This window comes from Aethalodelphis obliquidens, unplaced genomic scaffold (assembly GCF_003676395.1).
Source record: "Aethalodelphis obliquidens isolate GAN/ISIS:26980383/991018 unplaced genomic scaffold, ASM367639v1 scaffold11, whole genome shotgun sequence".
NCBI classification, from domain to species: Eukaryota; Metazoa; Chordata; class Mammalia; order Artiodactyla; family Delphinidae; genus Aethalodelphis; species Aethalodelphis obliquidens.
In genome coordinates, this window is record NW_020837955.1 from 7,128,479 (window position 1) to 7,153,768 (window position 25,290).

Genomic DNA, 25,290 nt, shown 5'->3' on the forward strand with positions numbered 1-25,290 from the left:
GTCTGAAATATGTGTGTATGGGGAGCGGGAGGTGAGGGAGAGGGTGCAGTCTAGTGGGACTGAGCCCTTAACCTGTGGGATCTGTGCCAACCCCAAGTAAATACCATCAGAATTGAATTGAATTGTAGGACATCAAATTGGTGTCCACAGAGAACTGGAGAGTTACTTGGTGGGTGGAAACCTCCACACATCTGCTGTCAGAAGTATTGAGAGTGGAGTGTAAAGAGAAGAAACAGAGTTCTTTTTCAAGTCCCTAAAATAACTACCAGGAAAACAGCTAAAAATGTACATAGTAAAAAACCAACAGAGGAATTAAAAAAGGACACTAAAACATAAAAATAACCTAAGCATCCACCTTAAGAAATGCAAAAGAAGAGGGTGTACGAAGAGCAAAATAAAATCAAAGCAGGCGGAAGGAAAGAAATGAAACACTAGAGCAAAAATCAGTGAAATGGAAAAACAGATAAAACCAATGGAGCTAAAAGATGGCTCTTTGAAGACATGTCAGCAAAATCAGGCAGAAGGAGGGGACATCATTATTGACCTTACAGAAATTAAAAGAATTATAAAGGAATATTATGAACAAGTTTATCCCAACACATTAGACAATTATATGAAATGGGAAAATTCCTAAATACAAAGTAAACTCTTAGAAAGACACATAATTGACTCAAGAACAGAAAATCTGAATAGGCCTAAAACGAGTAAAGGAACTGAATTAGTGATTTAAAATTTTGCCATAAAAAGAAGCCCAAATTCAAATGACTTTGCTGGTAAACCTCATCCAATATTTACGGAAGAAATAACATCAATCTTTTGCATACATTTTCAGAAAATACAAGAGGAAACACTTTCTAATCCTTTACTGAGACCAGTGTCACCCCGATACCAAGGGCAGACAAAGACGACACATGAAGAGAAGACTACAAATGCCCCTCATGGACATGAGTACAAAACTCTTTAGAAAAATGCTAGCAAACCAAATTTAACAACATGTAAAAAGTATTATATACCATTACTAAAGGGTATTTATTTAATATCTTAAATCAACCAATACAATACACCCTATTAATAGAATAAAAAACAAAAACCACATGATCACCTCAGTAGACACAGAAAAAGATTTGAAAAACTTCAACACCTTTTCTTCATAAAAACTCTCAACAAACTAGACACAGAAGGGAATTTTTTTAACCTGATAAAGGGCATCTACAAAAATTCTAAAGAAAACATTATACTTAATGACTGAATACTTTTCCTCCTAAGATTAGAAACAAGATAAGGATGTCCAGTCTTACAACTTCTTTTCAATATTGCATTGGAGACTCTAGCCAGTGCAATAAGGAAACAATTAAAAGGCATCCACAAAAGAAATTCATAAAGGAATAAGTAAACCTGTTCTTAGTCACAGATGACATACTATACATAGACATTTCTAAGGAATCCACACCAAAAATATCTATTGGAACTAATAAATGATTTAGCAAAGTTGCAAGACACAAGCTCTATATCAGATAGTAGTGGTAGAAATCCTGTTTCATTTCTATGTGCTTTTCCTATCCTTGACATATCATAGACAACTTTTCTATGCTACAATGAATGGTTCCAGGACAATCCCTTTAAAAAGAAAAGGAATAATTTGAATTTTAGAAATTCAATTTTCCACAATTACCAACTGAAAAATAAATACTTCCCCATTTTCATGTTTTCAGAGCCTCTGCAGAGATAAGAACAATTTTCTAAATTATTGCTAACAGCTGGTCCGAGGCATGATTCGAGGCAGGTGGTGACATTAAACATCTTTCCCCCCATCCCCACACAGTCTTCTGAAGGATCCCAAGACCTCTTTGCGAGTCTTACCACTCTGTATTTAGGGTTGGCTGGCTGCAGGACATCCCCAAAAGTTGTGCCTACAGGCGCTCTATCCACAGCATTAGGGATTAATGGGGCCATCAGGTCTTTGAAAAATGGAGGCTCTGGACCGCTGCTCAGATTGGCTACTGTATCCTAGAACAGAGAGCATTTGCTTAAGAAGCATACAATGTAGAGTCAAGACCCTTCCCCCCAGATCCCCAAAAATGCCTTCATTAAAGCAAACACATACACACTCACTTTCCCACTCCCTCTCCCTCTTCCCAAGAGCTAACAACTGCAACAAAATGCGAGGGGAACTCTGCTGAAATAGGAGCCTAGATGTCCATAATTTTAACTTTTGTGACTAGAAGAAAGTGTCAGTCACAGGTAACACTTTCACTCCCCTAGGCAGTATAATCTAGAGTGTAAGCTAGGAATCATGCTCCACGAGTTTAGATTCTGGGACAGCCATTCTTTAACTGTATGACTCTGGAGAGAAACACATGATAAGCCTCTGTAACATGACACTGTAATTATTCTTCTAAGGTTTAAAAAGTGTTGAGTCTCTCTTATCCAAGGTCACTACCAAGTTTTTTCCTAAATCCTTCTCTGTGCTCATTAAAGAATATAATAAATATATTTTTAATTTAAAAGTTAAGACCAGCCTGTATCATGACTGGTTTAATCTATACTTTCCACAAAATTTGCCACCTTTAATAGTGTCACCAAAATTCTAATCTCAAATTTTAAATAGTCCTCATATGGATTTGATGTACTTTAATCCTTGCTTTATATGTTTAATCTTGACAGCAGCCACATAACCTACTCGTTATCATTCTCATTTTGCAAATGGGAAGATAAGCTTACAGATACTCAGCGGTTTTTTTTTTTTCAAGATCACATAGATATTCTTAGACACGTAACTGTAAAATTCTGAAACAAATTTCCACAAAATGAATCACACTTTTCTTCCTAAATATCACTATAGAATTTGATGACTCTACTTCCATGGGAAGAGCTATAAACCTGTAATTGCATGAAAGTTAAACAGTGGTTATCTCTAGAGATGGGTTAGAGGTTTATACTTTTCTGTATAATCTGAATATTCTACAAATAGTTAGCTTTTATGATGAAAACTAAAAATAGTTTGTTTTTTAAAAAATTATCAGACCTAAAATTGAAAAGAATATTATGATAAAACAATAACCTGATAATTAAAATATATCTGAAGTAAATACCTTGTACTGAAACTTCAAATACACAGTCAATAACTAATTAGATGGAGACATATGAAATTGCCCATATTTCACTATTTTGACCTACAGAAACAGCAGTTTTGTTTCAATTTAATATATCCAAGCTCTTTCTGTGAAAGGGCTTTATTGTCTTTGCTATGCCATCATTGCCTCACAGCCTTTATTGGGGCTTATGTGGTATTGTACAAGGGTCCATTTATCACATTAAAGTCCTTATCCTGCTTATTGACTAATCTTTTGACACCAGAGTGAAGCTTCATACATAAACTATATGCCAGAGGGAAGATTTACACAAGTGGAGTTCCTTTAAGTAAACTTATTTAGGTGTACAGATTTTAGGTAGATACAATTAGAACCACCAAGAAAGTGAAAACATGCTACTAACTATAATTGTAAGATTCCTTTGATTGGAAGATATTGAGTTGGCCAAAAAGTTTCTTCAGTTTTAGGTAAAAGTAAAAGACATTTTTCATTTTCACCAAGAACTTTATAAAACAACGTATTCATTAACCGAATGAACTTTTTGGCCAACCCAATACATCCCAATTTCAGAGATGTTATAATATGGAAAATGGGCATCTCAGAACTGATAAACCACTCAATTCAGGAAGCAACTGGAGAGAAACTGACCAAGATTAGAGAGCACTGGTTCAACTCACAGTTATAGTAAGCTTGATCACTTCTCATCTCTGAACCTATTGGCTCATCTGAAAAATGGGGAAAAATACCTCCATACTTCACAAGGTGATTGGGAGGATAATAGGTATGAAAAATGGTCACTACCAAAAGATGTTAACTGACTCTGAATTTATTTTACCAGTTTCACTTCTTAGAGATACCTCACAGCTACAATATTTTTAAATATAAAGATTTTCAAAGAAACTGAACACTCAAAGCTAAGGTCTTTTTTGCTTCCCTCTGCATCTCCCCACCCCTGAGACACACAAACATACAATTTTTGATTACCGTAGCAATGGCCTTAGCAAGGACTCTGAAAAGCTGGATGTAAGCAGACAGAGTATGTGGTCCATAAATTGTGGATGCTGCCTCATACCGCTGAGCCTGCAGGAGAGGCAGAACAGAGTCTTATACCATTCTGCGTATTTCGATCCATTTACAGAGGTGTTGCATTTTAGTGAGGGGTGATGACTGCACATCTTGCATAATCCAAACTGACATAATTCAAGACTACTTATGACAAAGGAGAGTGGGCATTTCCATTTACCAGCAAAAGTAAATGGCTCCCATCAACTACTTGTTCAAGGCAGTGAAGAATTCTCCTGGCTTATGCCATTTGGACCAACCATCCAGTTAACCTGAAAGAGAGTAATAGCTCCTGAGTTTATGTCTATCTTAAGTACTTGTAATATAAATGTTTTCCCCCAAAGAGTACAGCAGGAGAAAAAAATGAGGAAAAATAAGAGTCTTAGTAACTCCTGGATAAACTGGGGGGTGATGGAACTATCTGGAGAAGGACATTTAACCATCATAGAACTATAAAATGGAACCAAATACAACTCCTTTTACCTGAGCGCCAAGGCTTTGGTTGTTCCACAGAAACCTCCAATTCATCAAATCTAACCTGGAACTCATCACTCCAAATATATCAGCTTTCCCTGCAACATTCTTCATCTCAGTGAAGGCCATCCTTCCAGTCTCCCATGCCAGGATCATCTTGCAGTCAGCTTAGACCCCACTCTCTCCTTCATCCTATATCCTATAAGTCTCCAAGCCATCATTACTTAACATCTCTTGAATTTTTTCATTTTCCTCTTTTTTACTGCTTTACCTTGGTCAAACCCTTAGCTCTCACCCAGATCATAACTACAGCTTCTTAATCAGTTCTCTGCCTCTACACTTGTCCTTCCAATTCATTTCCTACACTGCCAGCCCAGTGAGCTTTCTAAATTACAGATTTCAACAGAGCATTCTTTCCTCTAAATTCTACTGCAGTTCCCCAAAATCTTACTTATTGAATCAAAGCTCTGAGGCACAGCATAAAAGACTCTCCATCGATCTAACCCTTGCCTCCCACTCTAGCCCCTGTCTCACTGCCGTCATCATGCTAATTCCATGGTACTCAACTAATTATGGCCCCTTAAATATACTAAGTCTGCCCCTCTGGACCTTCGTGTATGTAGCTCCCTCAATATGGAACACCCTCCCTAACTTTTATTTGCTTAATTAGTCCTTACTCATTCTCAATAACTTGGACAAATTCTACATCTTCGTGAAAATCTGCCAGTCCCCAACTTCAAATACCCAGTCTAAACTGGTGCTCTTCCTCCTCGTTTTCACAACACCTTGTGCATCCCTTTCACAGAAGTGTAATCATCTGCTTTCTTCTATGTCTTTTACTGGCCCATAAATTCTAGTGGTCTTGAGGGCAAGGCATTGTTATGCCCAGATAGTGGCTAGTACAGTATCTCTCACAAAACATATCTGTTGACTGAATAAGTTAATTAGTTAATTAATACTAATCTTTTCATGTCCCTAACCAGGAGACTAGCTAGTAGGGGTTCCTAACTTTACTTGCACCTTGGACTACTTTGGCAGTCTGTTGAGGCCTATGGACCCCTTTCAGAGCAACATTTCTAAACACATAAAATAAAATACATGGATTGACAAAGGAAACCCATTCAACTGAAATCAAACAATAATAAACAAATTTTGCAACAGAGTGATGTTTGTGCTTCTGTATGATGCTACTGAATAACAAGATCTAGTAGCAGATCTAATAACTACTGTGATTTTAAAATAGCAATGAGAGTAAAAGGTATTTCCAGATGTGCAGTAACTATTTGTGATATGAAAAATATTCATGGTTCCTATTGGTGACAAAAGTCAGAGGTACAGCTGATATTCTGTCATTTGTTGCCTACATTCATAATTGAAAGAGATGCTAAAAGACAGTTACAGATAAATGAAAAAGTGGATATGTGAAAACTTATTCACATCTAAGTTTACCCCAGTTAAGAACCTTTATTCAACAGGATTTCCTAGAAGGCAGGGACCCTTCAGTAAAGTCAACAGAGGGCAGCAGGGCAGACTCTACTGCTGGAATTACTGAGTATTTGTCAAGGGGTAGCCTGTGTGCCACAGTATGGATTGCCAAGTTATACCTGCAGATGTATTAGAAACCATTAATTGTGGAACTCTACACCATTTTCACATTTTTAACTACTGTTGTTTAAAAGTACTTGGGCTACTTTCTGTACTATTTGTAAACAAAAACGCATTACCAGGCAGCAGCCTCCCTAATTTTTTTGAGGCTCTGTTTCTTAATCTGTATCATGGATATAATAATACCCTACTTCAGTCAGGGCTAATTGTGAGGACTATGTAAGATCACATTTGCAAGGTGCTTAGCCAGTGCACTCAATAAAGAGAAGCTATCAATGGGAGTTTTTCCCAGGTTCTACAGAAGTTTAAGGCACCAGAAGTATTAAGGATAGAGTTAGGAATGTTGTATGCCATAACCCAGGCTTATTATCAGTGCCCCTGACAGAGTAATTTATTTCAGAGAAAGTGGAAGTCAGTGAGACTAGAATTTTGACCTGAACTTGGAAATGGTCAACCTAGAACTCCCAAATACAACCTCTGGCTTATCATTCTCTTACCAGCCCTAAAACAAAATCACCTCTCAAAAACACGATTGAGGAAGTCCACAAAGAAATTCTGCATTTGACGCAATAGTCTTGACCAGGGTATAATTCATTTAAATGATGAGAACTTTTAATTTTACCTGGTATTCTTCATAGGTGGTAATGTAGTGTGTATATACATTGCATAGACCCGAAATAACAACAGTCATATTCAGCATCCCATAAGTTGCAAATTCCTAGGGGGAAAGGGAGAGTGCAATAAAATTACTCTTCATCTTATAGTGTATTATCATCCTACTTATACTTAACATACAATTATAAATATGAATCATTAGTGTAAGATAAATATCTTAACAATATTTTTCCTAATGATCTAAACTGCCTAGGAGTACAGGAGTATCTAAGGATCCCTTAGGAAAACTTAAGGCCATAACTCTGCACTACAGTTGGGCAAGTCAATGGATCTCCAAACATCTTAACGATTGCATTTGCAGATGCAGAATCTTCTTATTACCAAAATACAGATATTTTATCAATTTCCAAAAAAGTATAATGGGAACATATTAGCTAACCACAGGAGTTATTTCCAGCTCCAAATAATAAAACATTTGTTGATTATGTCATCTTAGAACCATTTACAATACTTTCTGAATGTAAAGAAAATCACAAATATAAATAAAATACAGCATTTTTAACATGTGTTAGATTTTTATTTACACAGGACTATAAGATACTAATGTACTTGGGGTCATTTACTACTGAATCCATAAAACCATTATCAATTTTTAAATTATTCGTACATAAATACAAATGAAATATTTTAATCTTACTATAGTTCTCTTATATTTTTTAAGTTTGTTCTTATGCCATTAATATTTCATTTTCACCTCCAGCCGTTATTTTCAAGATGTGTAAAACTCTCGTCATCTTCGCAAAGAATAATTTAAAAGGTGCCAGATCACAGGGACAGGGAATTCTTTTCTCTTTTCCAAATAAAAATGCATATGGATATTTTATTTCATTTTTAATTTACCTCTTGAACTGCCTCCCGAAGTCTTCGTCCAGACATGGTCCTGAGTCAAGAAAACAGAATTATCAGAGTGTTTTCCTATTCAGAATGTACACAAGGTACACAGAAAGACTTGTAGTGAAAGCCAAAATGTTAGCCTGGCTAACAATAGTAAAGTGTACAGAAACAATGCAAGTTAAAGTTGAGCTTTTTTCCTCACTGCCGTATCTTCAAAACAAATCCTAAAGTGAAAACAGACAACTTGAAGGAGGAAAACAGAATCAATGAATATCACTGGCAAAAGATCCCAATCACTTTCCATTCACTGAGTCGACAATAGGTTGCATTCTATTTAATAACAGCTGAGGCAAGTAGAGAGTGTACTGTTCCTGCCTACAAAGAACTTACTATTTCATTCATTCATTTAATCCTTCAGTAAAATATTGGACACCTACCACATACCAGACCCACTTCAAACTGCTAAGGATTCAACAGTATGGAGCTGACATTCTAGGGAGGGAAGATGGTCAACAAGCAAATAAAAAAGTGAGATGACTGTAAGTGCTATGGAGAGTATAAGGTAGGATAAGGATGAAAGAGGATGGTGGTGGTCATTGTGGGGATGGTGGTGTTCGTGCTGATGCTGTAGTGATGTGGTGGTGGTAGGAGTGGTGGGGGGGTAAAGACAATGTGATATCATGTAAGCAAGACTGGCAACTCTGTTAGAGTTTTGAGCAGAGAATTGAAGGAATAAAAGACTTGGCCATGGAGATAAATGGAGGGTAAGTGTTTCAGGCGGAAGGAACTGTAAATTCAAAAGCCCTAAAATAGAAGCGTGCTTGGTAGTCTGGGAATGGCACTGAAGCCAAGGTGGCTGCAGCAGGGGTGATCAAGGGGGAGTGGTATGAAATCAGATCAGAGAGCTTGCTGAAGAGTGGATCACATAGGGCCCTGTCGGATATTACAAGCGTTTGAGAATTTCTCTGGAGAGTTAGAAGCCATTGAAAGGTTTTGAGTAGTGACATGATTTGACTTATGCTTTACAGGGATTACTCTGTCTATAATGTTGAGGAAAGACTATAGAGGAGTGAGGGAGAAGCAAGAAGGTGAGACAGGAGGTTATTGCAGTAAAATCCAGGGGAGAGATAATGGTGGCTTAGACCCAGGTTGGGGCTGGGGGGTGGGGAGGGGAAGAATGATGGAAACTGTTGAATAGAACATACAGAATTTGCTGAAGGATTGAAAGCAGGGAAAACTGAAAAAGAGAGAATTCAGGGATGACTCTAAGATTTAGGGCCTGAGCAATGAAAAGATAAAAAATTGCTACTTACTAAGATAGGAAATATGGCATAAGGAGCGGATTTAAAATATGCTTCCATGCTTCTAATACCTAAATCGATTGTTTCACGACCCTATGTTTTAATATTATTTAAAGTCTTTCTACTGACATAATAAATCACTGCATAATTTTATTGGAATGATAACTTTTCAAATTTTTCTGTGTACTTCAAGTTACCCACTAGTAACAGGCAGAGAGAGATTCATTCTTCAGAGGCCCCACCAAAAGAGGGTAGGAATATTTGTCACCGTCGCCAAACATAGCACAGTAGGATACAAAGGAGTCAGTACAGAATTATCTGCCCATGATAAGAAGTGATCCCAACAGAAACACATCCACAACAGTTACATGTGTAACTACAAAAAGAAAAACAGGAACTTACGTAAACTCCCCAGGGATGGCAGTGATGGCCAAGAACCCAAGAGTAATAATCTGAACATCAACTATATCTGGGTGCCAGGGATGAGGTTTTGACAGCTAAGAACCAAAAGCATGAAAACTGTGTTAAGAATATTTTTCTTTCTATCGTCAAGAAACTGACGCTGCTCATAGAAGTTCCTTTATTAAAGGATTTTAAATGTTTCCAGCTGTTTTGGGGTGTCTTATCCTAATATCATTATTTCTTTTCTAATTCATGTAGTATTAAATATTCTATCTATTCAATAATAATAAGATGTAAATCTTATATACCAGTGTCCCATTAACCTGGACTTATTTTCTCATCAATGAAGTTTCTAATGGATTTATCATTGTGGAATCACAATGTGTAATAGATAACCAAGTGTTCTCCTATATTACCATGGTGACTATCCTTATACAAGATGAATAAGAAATTACCATCATTTGGAATAGCTTAAGTTAATGATTTCTTTTTACTTTAAATCTTCAGTTACCAAGTCTTGCCTTACTTTTTAGGTTTTCTCCAAGAGAATCTATCCTTTACCATATACAGATTAGTAGAATCTTTCCCTCTATTCCTTTGTTTCCTCTCTTTCTTCTTCCTGGAGAATTTTAATTAAATATTAGAAAAAAACTCTATTTAAAAATTTTTTCTACATCAAAAATCCATGATAGTATGAACACTGTATGAATATGAAAATTCATCTTCCAAAGAGTATTTAAAGAATATTGCTTTACTTAATAATGTTGCCTGAGTTGTGAGAAAATAACCTGAGATGTTTTTCTCTGCAAAGAATTCTGTGTTCACTCCTATCCTGGAGTCAACATAAACAAATCCTGAATAAGAAAAATGTTACTCTTATTCTTCCTTTTCCACTGTTCTAATTGCTTCATTTATTTACTATAGATGTAAAACTCTAAGTCAGTGTATTTAATAATCATAACCCTTATTTCTTAGAGTTACACTTATAGCATCCATATTTTTTAATATTAAAAATTTGGTATGGGAACATCTGAATAACACACAGATCTACTATTCAACACAGAGCTACTATTCATATCTGATAATTCATAAATGTAAAATTAACGATATACTAATTTCACCATGATAATCAAAATGTATTACCTCTCCAGTATGAAGAAGGATTGGCTTTGGTTTTTGGCATTCTTTGATTTCTTCAGATGGCTTGCCCAGGGCCTGATCCCGAATACTGTCCCACGATGGATCCCCTACTGTTGTCCCTATTAGGAATGTTACGATTAATATGATTCCAACCCTCTGAAAAATATCATCATTTTGACAAATGTTGTACAACAATGCTTTTAGGACTTTGAGAGATTTTATCGAGGTTGTTGTTCAGTGATTCCAAACAGTTGCATAATAGAAGAGGCAAGATTTCCTGTACATCCTAAAGTAGGAGCCGTTGTTTAATTAGACCTCAGTGTGGTTGATAGAATAAAAGAATATATATGTTCTACAACCTTAATTTTTTTTTATTGCTCTTTCTCAACCATTTTGCAAATAAAAAATATGATATAATTAAATGTAGGTCTATGAACTGAATCACCTTTTTCTTATTTTGAAAACTATAAAAAAAACACCTCCAACGTGAAGTACCAGTTGTTTGACTTGTGGTCTCTAAAGACCCACTCTTGAATCTCCACTTAATTATGTACACACACACACACACACACACACACACACACACACACACGAGCAATAAAACAACCATCAAGCGTAACACCCATAATCTGGGGAAAAGCTATGTTAACTACAAAACCTAAGAACATAGAATCTATAATCCATTAGGAAAATATAACAACTACGAACATATATGAACCTAATAACAGAGTACAAAAATACATGAAACAAAACTGACAGAAATGAAGGGAGAAACAATCAACAATAACAGTTGGAACTTCAATAACTCACTTTCAATAACAGATAGAACAACGAGTGAGAAGACCAATAGGGAAGTATAAAATTTGAACAGCACTAGAAGCCAACTAGACCTAACAGATACTAACAAAGGGCTCCCTCCAACAATAGCATAATATGTATTCTTCTCAAGTGCATATGGAACATTATCTAAAATAGACCATATGCTGGCCATAAAACAAACTTCAATAAATGTTTTAAAGTTTAAATAATACAAAGTATGTTTTCAACCACAATGTAATGAAATTAGAAATAAATAACAGAAGAAAATTTGATAAACTCACAAATATGTGGAAATTGAGCAACATGATTATGAATAACTAATGGTCAAAAAAGAAATCAAAAGAAAATATAAAAACTGTTTCGGATGAATGCAAATGAAGACACAGTATATCAAAACTTATAGAATGCAGTGAAAGCAGTCCCCGTAGGGAAATTGATAGCTTTAAATGCCCTTATAAAGAAAGGAGATGACCTCAGCAAGATACCAAAGTAGAAGATATCAGCTTTCATCTCCCCACAGAATACAATAATTAGCTATCCACAAAAGAAAATAGCTCTGGGAGGGCTCAAGAGTCCAACTAAAAACCTACAGCAACACAGTGGAGCAAAACAGAATAACCACATGAAAAGGGTCACTGGGAAGGCTGGCTTATCTGAGACATCTCAAGATGGCTAGGAACGAGGAAGGGCAGAAGATATCAGTACTAGCCACATAACAGATGCCATCATTTGCTGCAGTGGCCTCTGCTCTGTGGAAGACCCTGGAAACCCTTGCCACTGAGAACCTGAACAGCCTCTGCAACAGACTCTCTACAGCTTTCATGAAAGAGGACCCTGTTTGTCAGTGCAAACCCCAGAAGACTGCTCCACAGAGACACCAGCAGCTTGCATGACTGAGGTAACCAATGATGGATTACCATGGATCACTGAAGAGAGACGTGATGCTGTACCTCCCTCATGAGAAGCTTCTGTTCCACTGCCCTGGAGTCAGGGCTGTCAGTCCCCCACCCCCAAACCCATACATGACCCTGACCCCAGAGCCATGGGTGTTCCATGTACGCCCATGTTTCAGACCCCAACTTTGTGACCACGCTATGTTTTCCTGAGCTCCAAACCCCAGACCTGCAGCTGCCCTGCAAGTACCTGTAACTCAGGCACTGGAGCCACTGCAAGTGGACCTGAACCCCAGAACCACTTTCCTCTGCAAATGCACGTGTTCTAGTCCCCAGCTCCATGGCTGCTCCACATGTGCCCATACCTCAGGCACAGAGCTGTTGGTGAGCAGTGTCCTGGACCCTGGAGGCATGGTTGCTCCACAAGCACCCAAGCTCCAGATCTCAGGTATGTCACTGTTCCATGAATGCGACATATCAGACATCAGTGCCACCACCACTGTGAATGTACCTGAAGCCAAACATAGCACCCAAAGTGATGCCCTTGGCCATGACATCCTCCAAGGTAGAAAAGGATGTCAGGATGTCCCCAGCAGACTTCACCACTGAAGATCACAACAGCGCTCACAGCAGCTGCAGATACCCTTAGTACTGGCCTTTGAGGATGCATGCAATCTTCACCAATGATGACCTCAGCTGACAGAGCTGCATGGAGACTATGCCACTTGGGCTGCCCTGGAGCTGGAACAACCACAGTCACCCAATCAATGTCTCTGCAGCCACCCAAAGGTGAAGGCCTTTCCCCACCAAAACCATTCTGTAAAGTCTGGAAGAGGTGACTGATCCATCAAATGCACAGACAAATGCAATTCTACGAGAGACAACAGAAATCAAGGAAACATGACATCACAAAAGGGATACAATAATTTTCCAATAACTGACCCGAAGAATTGGAGATCTAGAAATTGTCAAAGAAGAACTCAAAATAATTGTGTCAAAGAAGTTCAGCAAGCTACAAGAGAACAAATATATACAACTTAACAAAATCAAGAAAATAATTAGGAACAAAATGAGAGTTCAACAGAAAGGCAGAAACATAAAAAAAGAGCCAAACAAATTCTGGAGCTGAAGAATGCAATGAATGAAATGAACAATGCAGTAGAGAGCATCAACAGCAGATTTGATCAAGCAGAAGAAATAATCTGTGAACTCAAAACAAGTCATTAGGAACTATTCAATTAAAATGAAAAAAAAATGAAAAAGAATGAAGAAAGCCTACATGAATTATGAGACACAAAATGCCAAAGGGAGTTCTTCAAGCTGAAATGCAAGGATGCTAATAGCCCATAAATGATATGAAAGAACAGGTATACCTCATTTTCTTGCACTTTGCTGATATTGTGTTTTTCTGTTTGTTTGGGGTTTTGTTTACAAATTGAGGGTTTGTGGTAACCCTGCATTGAGCAAGTCGATCAGTGCCATTTTTCCAACAGCAGTTGCTAACTTCATGACGTTGTGTCACATTTTAGTAATCCTCACTAGATTTCAAACTTTTTCATTATTGTTATATTTCTTATGGTGATCTCTGATCAGTGATCTTTGATGTTACTACTGTAATAGTTTGGCAGCACTACAAACCACATCCATCTAAGACAGAAAACTTAATTGATAAATGTATGCGTTCTGACTGCTCCACTGACTGGCTGTCCCTCCATCTCTCTTCCTCTCCTTAGGCCTCCCTATTCCCTGAGACACAACAATATTGAAATTAGGCCAATTAATAACCCTACAATGGCCTCTGTGTATTCAAGTGGAAGGAAGAGTAGCACATCTCTCATTTTAAATCAAAAGCTAGAAATGATTAAGCTTAGTGAGGAAGACATGTTGAAAGCCGTGATATGACAAAAGCTAGATCTCTTGCACCAAATAGTCAGCCAAATTGTGAATGCAAAGGAAAGTTCTTGAAGGAAATTAAAAGTGCGATTCCAGCGAACACACAAATAAGAAAGTGAAACAGCCTTATTACTGATATGGAGAATGTTTTAATTGTCTGGATAGAGGAGCAAACCAGCCACAACATTCTCTTATGCCAAAGCCTAATTCAGGGCAAGGCCCTAAATTTCTTCAATTCTATGAAGGCTGAGAGAGGTGAGGAAGCTGCAAAAGAAAACTCTGAAGGTAGCAGAGGTTGGTTTATGAGCTTTAGGGAAAGGAGCCATCTCCATAACATAAAGGTTCAAGGTGAACAGCAAGTGCTAATGTAAAAGCTGAGGAAAGTTAGCCAGAAGAATAAGCCAAGATAATGAATGAAGGTGGTTACACTAAAAACAGATTTTCAACGTAGGCAAGACAATCTTCTTTTGGAATAAGATGCCATCTTGGACTTTCTTAGCTAGAGAGGAGAAGTCAATGTCAGGCTGACTCTCTTGTTAGGGATAAACATAGCTGGTCACTTTAAGCTGAAACCAATGCTCATTTACCATTCTGAAAATCCTAGGGCTCTTAAGAATTGTGCTAAATCTACTCTGCCTGTGCTCTATAAATGGAACAACAAAGCCTATATGACAGCATGTCTGTTGACAAGATGGTTTACTAAATATTTAAACACCACTGTTGAGATCTACTGCTCAGGAAAAGATTCCTTTCAAAATATTAGTGCTTGGGCTTCCCTGGTGGTGCAGTGGTTGAGAGTCCGCCTGCCGATGCAGGGGACACGGGTTCGTGCCCCCGTCTGGGAAGATCCCACATGCCGCGGAGCGGTTGGGCCCGTGAGCCATGGCCGCTGAGCCTGCGCGTCCAGAGCCTGTCCTCCACAACGGGAGAGGCCACAACAGTGAGAGGCCCGCATACCGCAAAAAACAAAACAAAACAAACAAACAAAATATTACTGCTCACTGACAATGCACAAGTCACCCAAGAGCTCTGAAGAAGATGTACAAGATTAATGTTGTTTTCATGCTTGCTAACACAATACCCATTCTGAAGCCTGTGGATCAAGGAGTACTTTTGACTTTCAAGTCTTATTATTTAAGAAATACACTTCAGAAGGCTATAGCTGCCATGAACAGTGATTCCTCTGATGGATCTTGGAAAAGTCAATGGAAAACTTCCTGGAAAGGATTCACCATTCTAGATGCCATTAAGAACATTCATGGTTCATGCAAAGTGGGCAAAATATCAACATTAACAAGGGCTTGGAAAAAGTTATTTCAGCTCTCATGGATGACTTTGAGGGGTTCAAGACTTCAGTTGAGGAAGTAACTGAAGAGGTGGTGATAACAGCAAGAGAACTAGAATTAAAAGCAAAGCCTAAAGATGTGACTTAACTGCTGCAATCTCATGATGATAACTTCCACAAATGAGGAGTTGCTGCTTATGAATGAGCAAAGAAAGTGATTTCTTAAGGTGGAATCTTCTGGTGAAGATGCTCTGAAGACCACTGAAATGACAACAAAGGATTTAGAATGTCATGCAAACTTAGTTGATAAAGCTGTGGCAGGGTTTGACAGAACTGACTCCAATTTTGAAAGAAGTTCCACTGTGGGTAAAGTACTATAAAATGCATTGCACGCTACAGAGAAATCACTTGTGAAAGAGTCAATCAATGCAGAAAACTTCATCATTGTCTTATTTCAAGAAATTGCCACAGTCACCACAACCTTCATCGACCACCACCCTGATCAGTCAGCAGCCATCAACATCAAGGCAAGACCCTCCACCAGCAAAAAGATTATGATTATGACTCCTTGAAAACTCTGCTGATGGTTACTATTTTTAGCAATAAAAGTATTTTTTATTAAGGAATGTACATTTTTAAGACATAATGTTATCACACACTTAATAGACTAACAGTATAATGCGAACATAACTTTTATAAGCACTGGGAAATAAATAACAATATAATAATAGTAGGGAACATCAATGGCCCACTTTCAAAAGTGGTTAGATCATCCACACAGAAAATCAACAAGGAAACATTGGACTTGAATCATATCTTAGACCAACTGGACCTAAAAGACACATATGGAACATTCTACCCAACAACAGTAGAAAACACATTCTTCTCAAGTATGCATGAAACATTCTCCAGTATTGATCATGTAGGGTCACAAAAGAAGCCTCAGCAAATTTAGAAGATTGAAATCATACCAACTATCTTTTCTGACCACAAAGACATGAAACTAGAAATCAGTAACAGGACAAGTGGAAAATTCACAGACATGTGAAGATTAAAACACATACTCCTGAACAACTAATGGGTCAAAGAAATCAAAATGAAATCAAAAATACCTCAAAACAAACAAAACAAAAATGGAAATACAATATACCAAAAACTTACTGTACAGAGCAAAATAAGTTCTGGGAGTGCAGTTTATTGTGATATACCCCTACATTAAGAACTAAGAAAGATCTCAAAAAAACAACCTAACTTTACACCTCAAGGAACTAGAAAAAGAACAAACTAAGCACAAAGTTAACAGACGAAAAGAAATAACAAAGATCAGAGTAGAAATAAATAAAATAGAGACCAGAAAAACAATAGAAAAAAACCCACAAAATGAAGAGCTGGTTTTTGAAAACACAAAATTGACAAACCTTTAGTTAGACTAACTAAGAAAAAAAAGAGAGAAGCCTCAAATTTTTCAAAAAATTAGAAATGAAAGGTAAGACATTACAAATGACACCTCAGAAATACAAAAAGATGACTATAAGCAATTATACACCACCAAATTGGATAACCTAGAAGAAATGGGTAAATTCCTAGAAATTCCTAGACTAAATCATGAATAAATAGAAAACTTTAAGCAGACTAATAATGAGTAAGAAGATTGAATCAGTAATCAGAAACCTCCTAACAAAAAAAGACTAGGATCAGATGGTTTTACTGGTGAATTCAACCAAACATTTACAGAAGAATTAATGCCAGTTCTTCTCAAACTCTTCTCAAAAATTAAGGAGGAGGGAATACTCCCAAATTTGCTTTATGATGTGAACATTACCCTGATACCAAAGCCATATAAGGGCACTATGAGAAAAAAAAAAAAAAAAGGCCAATATCTCTGATGAATATAGAAGCCAAAATCCCAAGCAAAATACTAGCAAACTGAATTCAATAGCACATTAAAATGATCATGCACCATGATCAATGGGATTTATTCCTGGGATGCAAGAATGGTTCAAAAAATGTGAATAAATGAATGTGATATACCACTTTAATAGCACAGGAGAGTTCTCCCTTTACTCCGTGCCCTAAATAAATAGGAAAACATCCATGTTCAAGGATTAGAAGACTTAAAATTGTTAAGATTGCAGTGCTCCTCGATTTAATCTACAGATTCAATACAATTTCAATCAGAATCTCAGCTGACTTCTTTGTAGAAGTTGACAAACTGATTCTAAAATTTAAATAGAATTGCAAAGGACTCAGAATAGCAAAAACAATCTTGAAAAAGGAGAACAAAGTAGGAGGACTCATATATCCTGATTTCAAAACTTACTACACAGCAATAGTAATGAAGAAAGGGTGATACGAACCATGGAATACTACTTAGCTATAAAAAAGGCATGATTTTTCTTTTTTTAAAGGGTGATACTAGCACAAAAAATAAACACAGATCAACGGAATAGAATTGGGAATCCAGAAACAAGACCATGAATCTATGGTCAACTGATTTTCAATGAGTGTGCCAAGCCCATTCAATGGGTTAAAAAAAATAGCCTTTCAACAAATGGTGCTGTAATAACTGGATAGCCACAAGGAAAAGAATGAAGGTGGATTGTTACCTCACACCATATATAAAAGCTAACTCAAAATAGCTCAAAGATCTAAATATAAGAGCTAAAACCATAAAACTTCTAGAAGAAAACAGGTAGGTTTTCATGACATCAAATTTAGCAAAGGATACTTAAGTATGACACCAAAAGCATGAGACACAAAAGCAAAAATAGACCATTTTGATTTCATCAAGATTAAAACTTTTTGTGCTTAAAAGGACACAATGAAGAAGGTGGAAACACAACCCACAGTAGGGAGATCAGCCAAAACGGTGGAGTAGAAACACCATGAGCTCACCTCCTCTCATGGCCACACCAAAATAACAACTATTTACAGACCACTTATTGATGGAAAAGACCAGAACCTACCATAAAAGATCTTCTATAACTAAAGATATAAAGAAGAACCACAGTGATATAGGTAGTCAAGACCCATACCCTCTGGGTAGGTGACCCAGCAACAGGAAAATAATTACAATTTCAGAGCATCTCCCCAAGGAGCAAAGGTATTGAGCCCCACATCAGTGTCCCCAGCCCAGCATTTCTCTTCCAGGAAGATGAGCCACTAGAACTTTTGGCTTTGAAGGCCAGTGGGGCTTACTTGCAGGAGACCCAGAGAGCTGTGGGAAATGGAGATTCTACTAATAAAGCGTGCACACAAAAATCTCACATGCTCCGAGACCCAGCTCAGAAACAATAATTTGAAAGGAGCCTGGGTTAGACCTACCTGCTAATCTTGGAGAGTCTCCCAGAGAGACAGTGGTCAATTGGAGCTCACAGACACTGGTGGCAGCCATTTTTAGGAGTTCATTCTACCACATACTATTTTGGATCCTCCCTCTAGCTTATTAGCTCCAGGACCCAGCTGTGCCCCTGCCCACCAACTCACAGGCACCCGTACTAGGACATTTCAAGCCAAGTAACTAACTGGGTGGGGACACAGTCCCATCCACCAGTAGACAAGCTGCCTTAAGACACCTCCTGAACCCACAGCCACCCCTGGACACAACCCTGCCCACCAGAGGATGCAGGATCAGGCCGCACACACCAGTGAGGCGGACACCAGCCTCAGGACAATGGTACCCCTGCTGCCTGCAGACTCAGTCCAACCATCAGCAGACCAGCACCAGCTCTGGGACTAGGTGGGCTCTGACCCTGCCCACCAGCAAGCCAACACAAGCTTCAGGACATCCTGGACCCTGCAGCTAGCCATGTCAAGAACCAGCCTCACCCACCAGCAGTCTGACACCAGCTCTGGGACCCTGGGCCCTGTAGCCAGACCCCAGGACTCAGCTCTTCCTGCCAGTGGGCTGGCACTAGCCCCAGGACCTAGCTTCACCCACCAGTGGGAAGACACCAGCCCAGGATCTCCTTGACTCCAGCTCTGCCCACCAGTGAGCTAGCAGTAGCCCAGGGGCCACCTGTGGGTCTGCAGCCAGCTGCCTCATGACCCAGTCCCACCAAGCAGTGGCCAGCAGACTCTGCACAAGGCTGGGCCTGGCAACCAACTAGACCCGGGGCGGGTGGTAGAGCCAAGCCTACGAGACCACCCACAGTAGTCAGCACACCACAGCAGAAGGACCCAAGCAGCCCAGCTAGCGGGCATCCCTAGAGCATATATGGGACCCATAAGGAACCCTTTCAACTCAGTAATGAGAAGACAAGTAGCCCAATTTAAAAATAAGAAAAATATATGAGTAGACATTTCTCCAAGGAAGAAACTCAACGGCCAATAAACGTGAAAAGGTTTTCAATATCACTAATTTTCAGGGAAATGCAAATCAAAACCATAATGAGATAACACTCCACACCCAGGGGGTAGATAGAATCCAAAAGGAAGATAAAAATAAGTATTGGTGAGGATGTAGAAAAATCAGAACCTTCAGAACTACTGATGAGAATGTAAAATTGTGCAACAATTTGGAAACAGTCTGGTAGTTCCTCAAATTATTAAACATAGAGTGACCATATGATCCAGCAATTCTACTTCTAAGCATATACCAAAGAGGAGAGATGAAATCATATGCTCACACAAAAGCCTGGGCATGAATATTTATAGCAGCATTATTCCTAATAGTCCAAAAGTGGAACAACCCAAATGTCCATCAACTGAGGAATGCATAAACAAAATCTGGTAAAACCATACAGTGGAATATTATTCAGTCATAATATAACTTAAATGAACTTATCTACAAAACAAAAACAGACTCACGGACATAGAGAACAAAATTTGTGGTTGTCAAGGGGGAGGGAAGGTGGGGGAGGGATGAACTGGGAATTTGGGATTAGCAGATGCAAACTATTATACAAAGAATGGATAAACAACAAGGTCCTACTGTATAGCACAGGGAACTATATTCAATATCCTGTAATAAATCACAATGGAAAAGAATATGAAAAAGAATGTATGATATGTATAAATGAATCACTTTGCTGTACAGCAGAAATTAACACAACGTTGAACTCAACTATACTTCAATAAAACAATTTTTTAAAAAGAAAAAAAAAGTAATGAAATACTAATTCATGTTACAACTTGGATGAACCTTGAAAACATGATGCTAAGTGAAAGAAGCCAATGCAAAAAGTCACATTTTTTTTTTTACAATTCCATTTATATGAAATGTCCAGAACAGGAAAATATAGAGATAGAGAGATTAGTGGTTGCTTAGGTCTGGGAGAGACGGAGACTGTGTTGTAATAGCTAAAGAGTACAGGGTTTCTTTCTGAGGTGATGAAAATGCTCTAAAATTGACTGTGGAAATGGTTGCACATATCTGTGAATATACCAAAACACCACTGAATTATACACTTTAAATGGGTGAATTTTATGTTTTGTGAATATCTCAATAAACCTGTTAAAAATTATTTATTTTAGAACAGTAGACCAAACTAGATGAAATATTACCAGGAAAGATGATGCCAACTATATCACATTACAACTGTATTTATTAATTTAACTAATGGTTCCAAAATATATATATATACAAAAGACAAGAATGAAATAAGCCAAAATATTGCCTGTAGGTGATACTCTTCAATTTTTTTTTTAACTTTCTCTACTTACCAGTGCATGTTATCACAGTGATAATCAGGATAAAAGTATAAAACCTATAATAATCAGTTATAAATTCATGGAAATACACACAGGAAGAAGACCCAGGACCATATGCTTTAGGTTCCTAAAAGCTTCTGTTCTGAGGAATCTGGGCTCCAATAAAGGAATCTGGGAAAGAGACACTAACAACCAGATGGAAGGGCCAACTCATACTGTCGAAGTTACAATGACACTCCCGCTCTGCACCACTCCAACTCCACCCCAGGCTCCAGCCCAATTTAAAACTATTCTTTTTTTTTTTTTTTTTTTTTTTTTTTTTTTTTTGCGGTACGCGGGCCTCTCACTGCTGTGGCCTCTCCCGTTGCGGAGCACAGGCTCCAGACGTGCAGGCCCAGAGGCCATGGCTCACGGGCCCAGCCGCTCCGTGGCATGTGGGATCCTCCCAGACCGGGGCAGGAACCCGTGTCCCCTGCATCGGCAGGTGGACTCTCAATCACTGCGCCACCACGGAAGCCCTAAAACTATTCTTTCATAGATTGAAATGCAAAGAGAATCTCTGATTCTACTTGAATCGGTGGAAAGCTAAATTATAAAAGATACCTACCCCTGAGAAATCATGTACAAACCTGGAAAGCCTGCATACGCCCAAATTTAAAAAATAAAAATAGTAAATGTATTGGTTACACTAAACCTTGTTAGAGAACAGAACCCTGAAGTTCAGAACCTGGAACCATAAATCACATCAGACTGCACCTCACCCTGCGTAAAGTTGAGGGTTCCAAATCCGTCAATCGTGCCAGCTGCAAAACTGTAGCCCAAGGCTGGTTTACATGTTTTTGCCTAAAGGAAAAAATTGAAAAAAAACAAAACAAAAATGAAACATAAACAGAAAAAGAAACAGAAGTTGAACTTCAATAATGAGATCAGCCCAGAACTTTACCCTTGTGGCATAATCAGTGTGACTCAGTGACACTTACTGTGTGTGTAGAATTGAGCCAGACAGTGACGTCCGTCATATTCACCCACTGATGAGCTGAAGCCAGTGGCCCAGTTACCTCCTGAGAGGCGGAGGCATACAGTTCCTAGAAAACACACACAGCCTTACCATTAAAAGCAAAAGAGCTAAAATGAATACCAGCAACCGTACCTAAGAAGTGCCAATTTGGAAAAGAGTCTTTCAGTCAAGTTTTGTTTTGCTGTCTGATTAGACAGAGCATGCGCATCTCTCCACCAAACCCCCTGTAGCTTCCCAGAAACTTGAAGGCCCTGAGACCACTGATCTGTGTCTATTTCCCACAAATATGAAATTCCAGTGATGCAGGCTATGGTACAAATGCTCCAATCTCGCTAGAAAGACAGCCAAGAAAATTTAAGGTTAGGAGTAGGTGGGCCAAATTACCTTCTTTGCCAGAACAAGGGCGCCTCCATGGGGATTCTCATGGAGTTTTCCCTCTCACAGTCCTTGAGTCCTCTGGCAGGGCTGGTGCCAAAGGGGGGCTTGAAAGTCTTCAGGACCCACTTCATCTGCATCTGTTCCCCCACCCACTGTTCACCTTTGGATGTTCTTTTTTTTTCCAGTATGGTCAATTGATGCTTTTTTAATCTTAGGGGCAATGTGAGTCAAAACATATTTAGGAAGGTTTGTTTGTATTGAACTGTATCATACAGTAGAGGCAAACCCTGCTTCAGCACCAATGCCTTTGCCTGACACCTAACTCATTTCTACTCTATTGCCATGTCAGTTTCCACAGCCACATGGGAACGCTCAAGTTGTCAGTAACACCAGCTGCAGCCTGCCTCTCCTCATTAAGAGGGAAGTTGTGCCTTGCTGAGAAGAGAATCCAGAATGTGGGACAAATCTCTATGTCGACTGGGCTCAGAATGGTAACAAAATTTCTGAGGCCAGATTGTGTCAGGGGTGCACACCCTAAATAGAATCTGTTAATTTAGAACAATCCACTGATAATACCACAGTAATTAAAAAGAAACTGCAGCAATTAGGTTGGCTGGTGTCTGATGTTTTCAAGGTGTTTTTGTTCTTCCTTAATTGCTCCTGAAACATTTTAGAACCCTTGAGACAAAATATTTACACACACACCCTCTCTCAAGCCCATGCTCACTAAAGGTATGGGTAAGCTATAAAAACGAAGAGATTTAGCTATCTTTGTCAGAGATGGCTCAGCCCAAAGCTATCTTTTGTTTTTTCCATCAGAAATGTCTCCATAGGAGCTGATACAAAATATGTAAGCAAAATGGAAGATAAAATTTAGAAGAGGAAGGAGGGTAGAGTAACTTGTAGTAAGCTCACTGGAGACCAGATTCTCTCTTCATCAAAAAATCTTTTAAAAAGAAAGGAAAATGTAAGATGGATGATCTTTCCATATCAAAAAAGACCAGGGACTAATTTGAATCCAAATTGCAAGAATTGGCAGTGGTGCCACTCAGCTTTACCTTGTCACCGAAGGAAAAGTTAAGAAATGGTAGGGCTTCCCTGGTGGTGCAGTGGTTAAGAATCCTCCTGCCAATGCAGGGGACACGAGTTCGAGCCCTGGTCCGGGAAGATCCCACATGCCGCAGAGCAACTAAGCCCGTGCTCCACAACTACTGAGCCTGCACTCTAGAGCCCGCGAGCCACAACTACTGAAGCCCGCGCGCCTAGAGTCAGTGCTCCACAAGAGAAGCCACCGCAGTGAGAACCCCGCAACGCAACGAACAGTAGCCCCCGCTCGCTGCAACTAGAGAAAGCCCGCGCGCAGCAACGAAGACCTAACGCAGACAAAAATTAATTAATTAATTAATTATTTTTTTTTTTTAAAGAAAGAAATGGTCAGGTGACTTGGCAGGCCAAGGCCTGAGAGACTTCTGAGAATTTGGGTCAGTCTGGTTATATCTGGTCATACCACATGAATTGAAAACTTTACAATCTATCATCCAACCACCTGAAGCAAGCATTCTGGCTGAAAGAGAATGTTTCCTGATTACTTTCTTTTAAATGTTCTTCCCATAAGAAGCCAGACACAAGCAGTCACAGAGAGGTTCCTGTGTGGTTTGTGAAAACAACCTTCCTGGTTGACAATAAACAGCATTCAGTCTTCCAGACTCCCTGGTGCAGCTTAAACTCCTGCTGTCTTCCTTACAATTACGGGCTTCCTGATGAACAATGTCAGTGGATTTTAAAGCATAGTTTTGAATGAAGATGAAAGAAGCAGGCCCACAGCTTACCTTTGCTTTCTCATATATTATCCGTCCTATGATTTGTGTGCTGTCAAGCATATCCTGCCCAGGTCCCATAGCAATGCACATGCTAGGCTGGAACAAAATGACACAAGATGTGTTCTTAGTGAAATAAGCGATTCTTTTAAGGAATGGAAAATGACAAGTGAATCTAAGCAAAGAGATTTTTTTAAAGCCACATTCCAGCATTTCTTTTCAGGTGTTCTCTTAATTTACAGATTATGAGAAGCAAAATCATTCACGGAATTAGAGCAATGAATGTTGCTAGAAATCCTCTATTCTAGAAACTTACTTTTAAAAATAAGGGAACTGAGGCTCAGGTGGGTTAGAGTTACTGAAGATTATACAGGTAGCTGATATCTGAGCTATTACCTAAAGCCAGGTCTTTCCATTTGCTGCACATCTTTCTCTTTGCTGGTTCCTGCCTATGGCGCTTGCTCATAATTGCCTTCAATTGAAACTCAGTTAAAATTATATTGGAACAACTAGCTGACCCTCTGGAAAAAAAAATCAGTAAATACATCTGGCTCTATATTTTACTTCTTAAATCAGAAAAATTTGCGACTGATCGGATACTTAAATATTAGAAATGGCACCCAAAATGTATTAGAAGAAAATATGGATGAATATATTCTAAAGTCTAACGATGTGAAAGGCCCTTCTAAAAATTATATGGAACACAGTTTGACAGTTTAAACATCCATACCGGGGGAAAAACATAAGACTGAAAGATAACTGATAAATGGGGTGTTGAGGGATGAGTTTGCAGTTTATGACAAACTAAGACTTTAATATATTAGGAGCTTTAAAAAGTCAGCAAGAAAAAAAATACCCTTATTAATACATTTTGATTCATTCATATTGAGTTGGGTATTCTCTTATTTGTAGTAAAACTCATCACATTGTATACCTTAAACTTAGACAGT

General features: G+C 38.5%; 1 protein-coding gene across 2 annotated transcripts in view; it reads right to left on the reverse strand.

Moving 5' to 3' along the window:
• Nucleotides 1-25,290, reverse strand: part of ASAH2 (N-acylsphingosine amidohydrolase 2) — a 126,112-nt gene that overhangs the window by 17,817 nt on the left and 83,005 nt on the right. Inside the window, exons 12-20 of one of the 2 annotated variants that reach the window (XM_027111913.1) lie at nt 24,353-24,439; nt 22,108-22,212; nt 21,889-21,970; nt 10,589-10,704; nt 9,446-9,540; nt 7,749-7,788; nt 6,856-6,951; nt 4,077-4,172; nt 1,861-2,007 (exon numbers count right to left, since the gene is read on the reverse strand). In XM_027111913.1, the coding sequence (XP_026967714.1) occupies nt 1,861-2,007; nt 4,077-4,172; nt 6,856-6,951; nt 7,749-7,788; nt 9,446-9,540; nt 10,589-10,704; nt 21,889-21,970; nt 22,108-22,212; nt 24,353-24,439 (864 nt within the window). Of the gene's footprint in view, nt 1-1,860; nt 2,008-4,076; nt 4,173-6,855; nt 6,952-7,748; nt 7,789-9,445; nt 9,541-10,588; nt 10,705-21,888; nt 21,971-22,107; nt 22,213-24,352; nt 24,440-25,290 lie in introns of those variants that run through there. The other variant, XM_027111914.1, reaches the window with a different exon arrangement.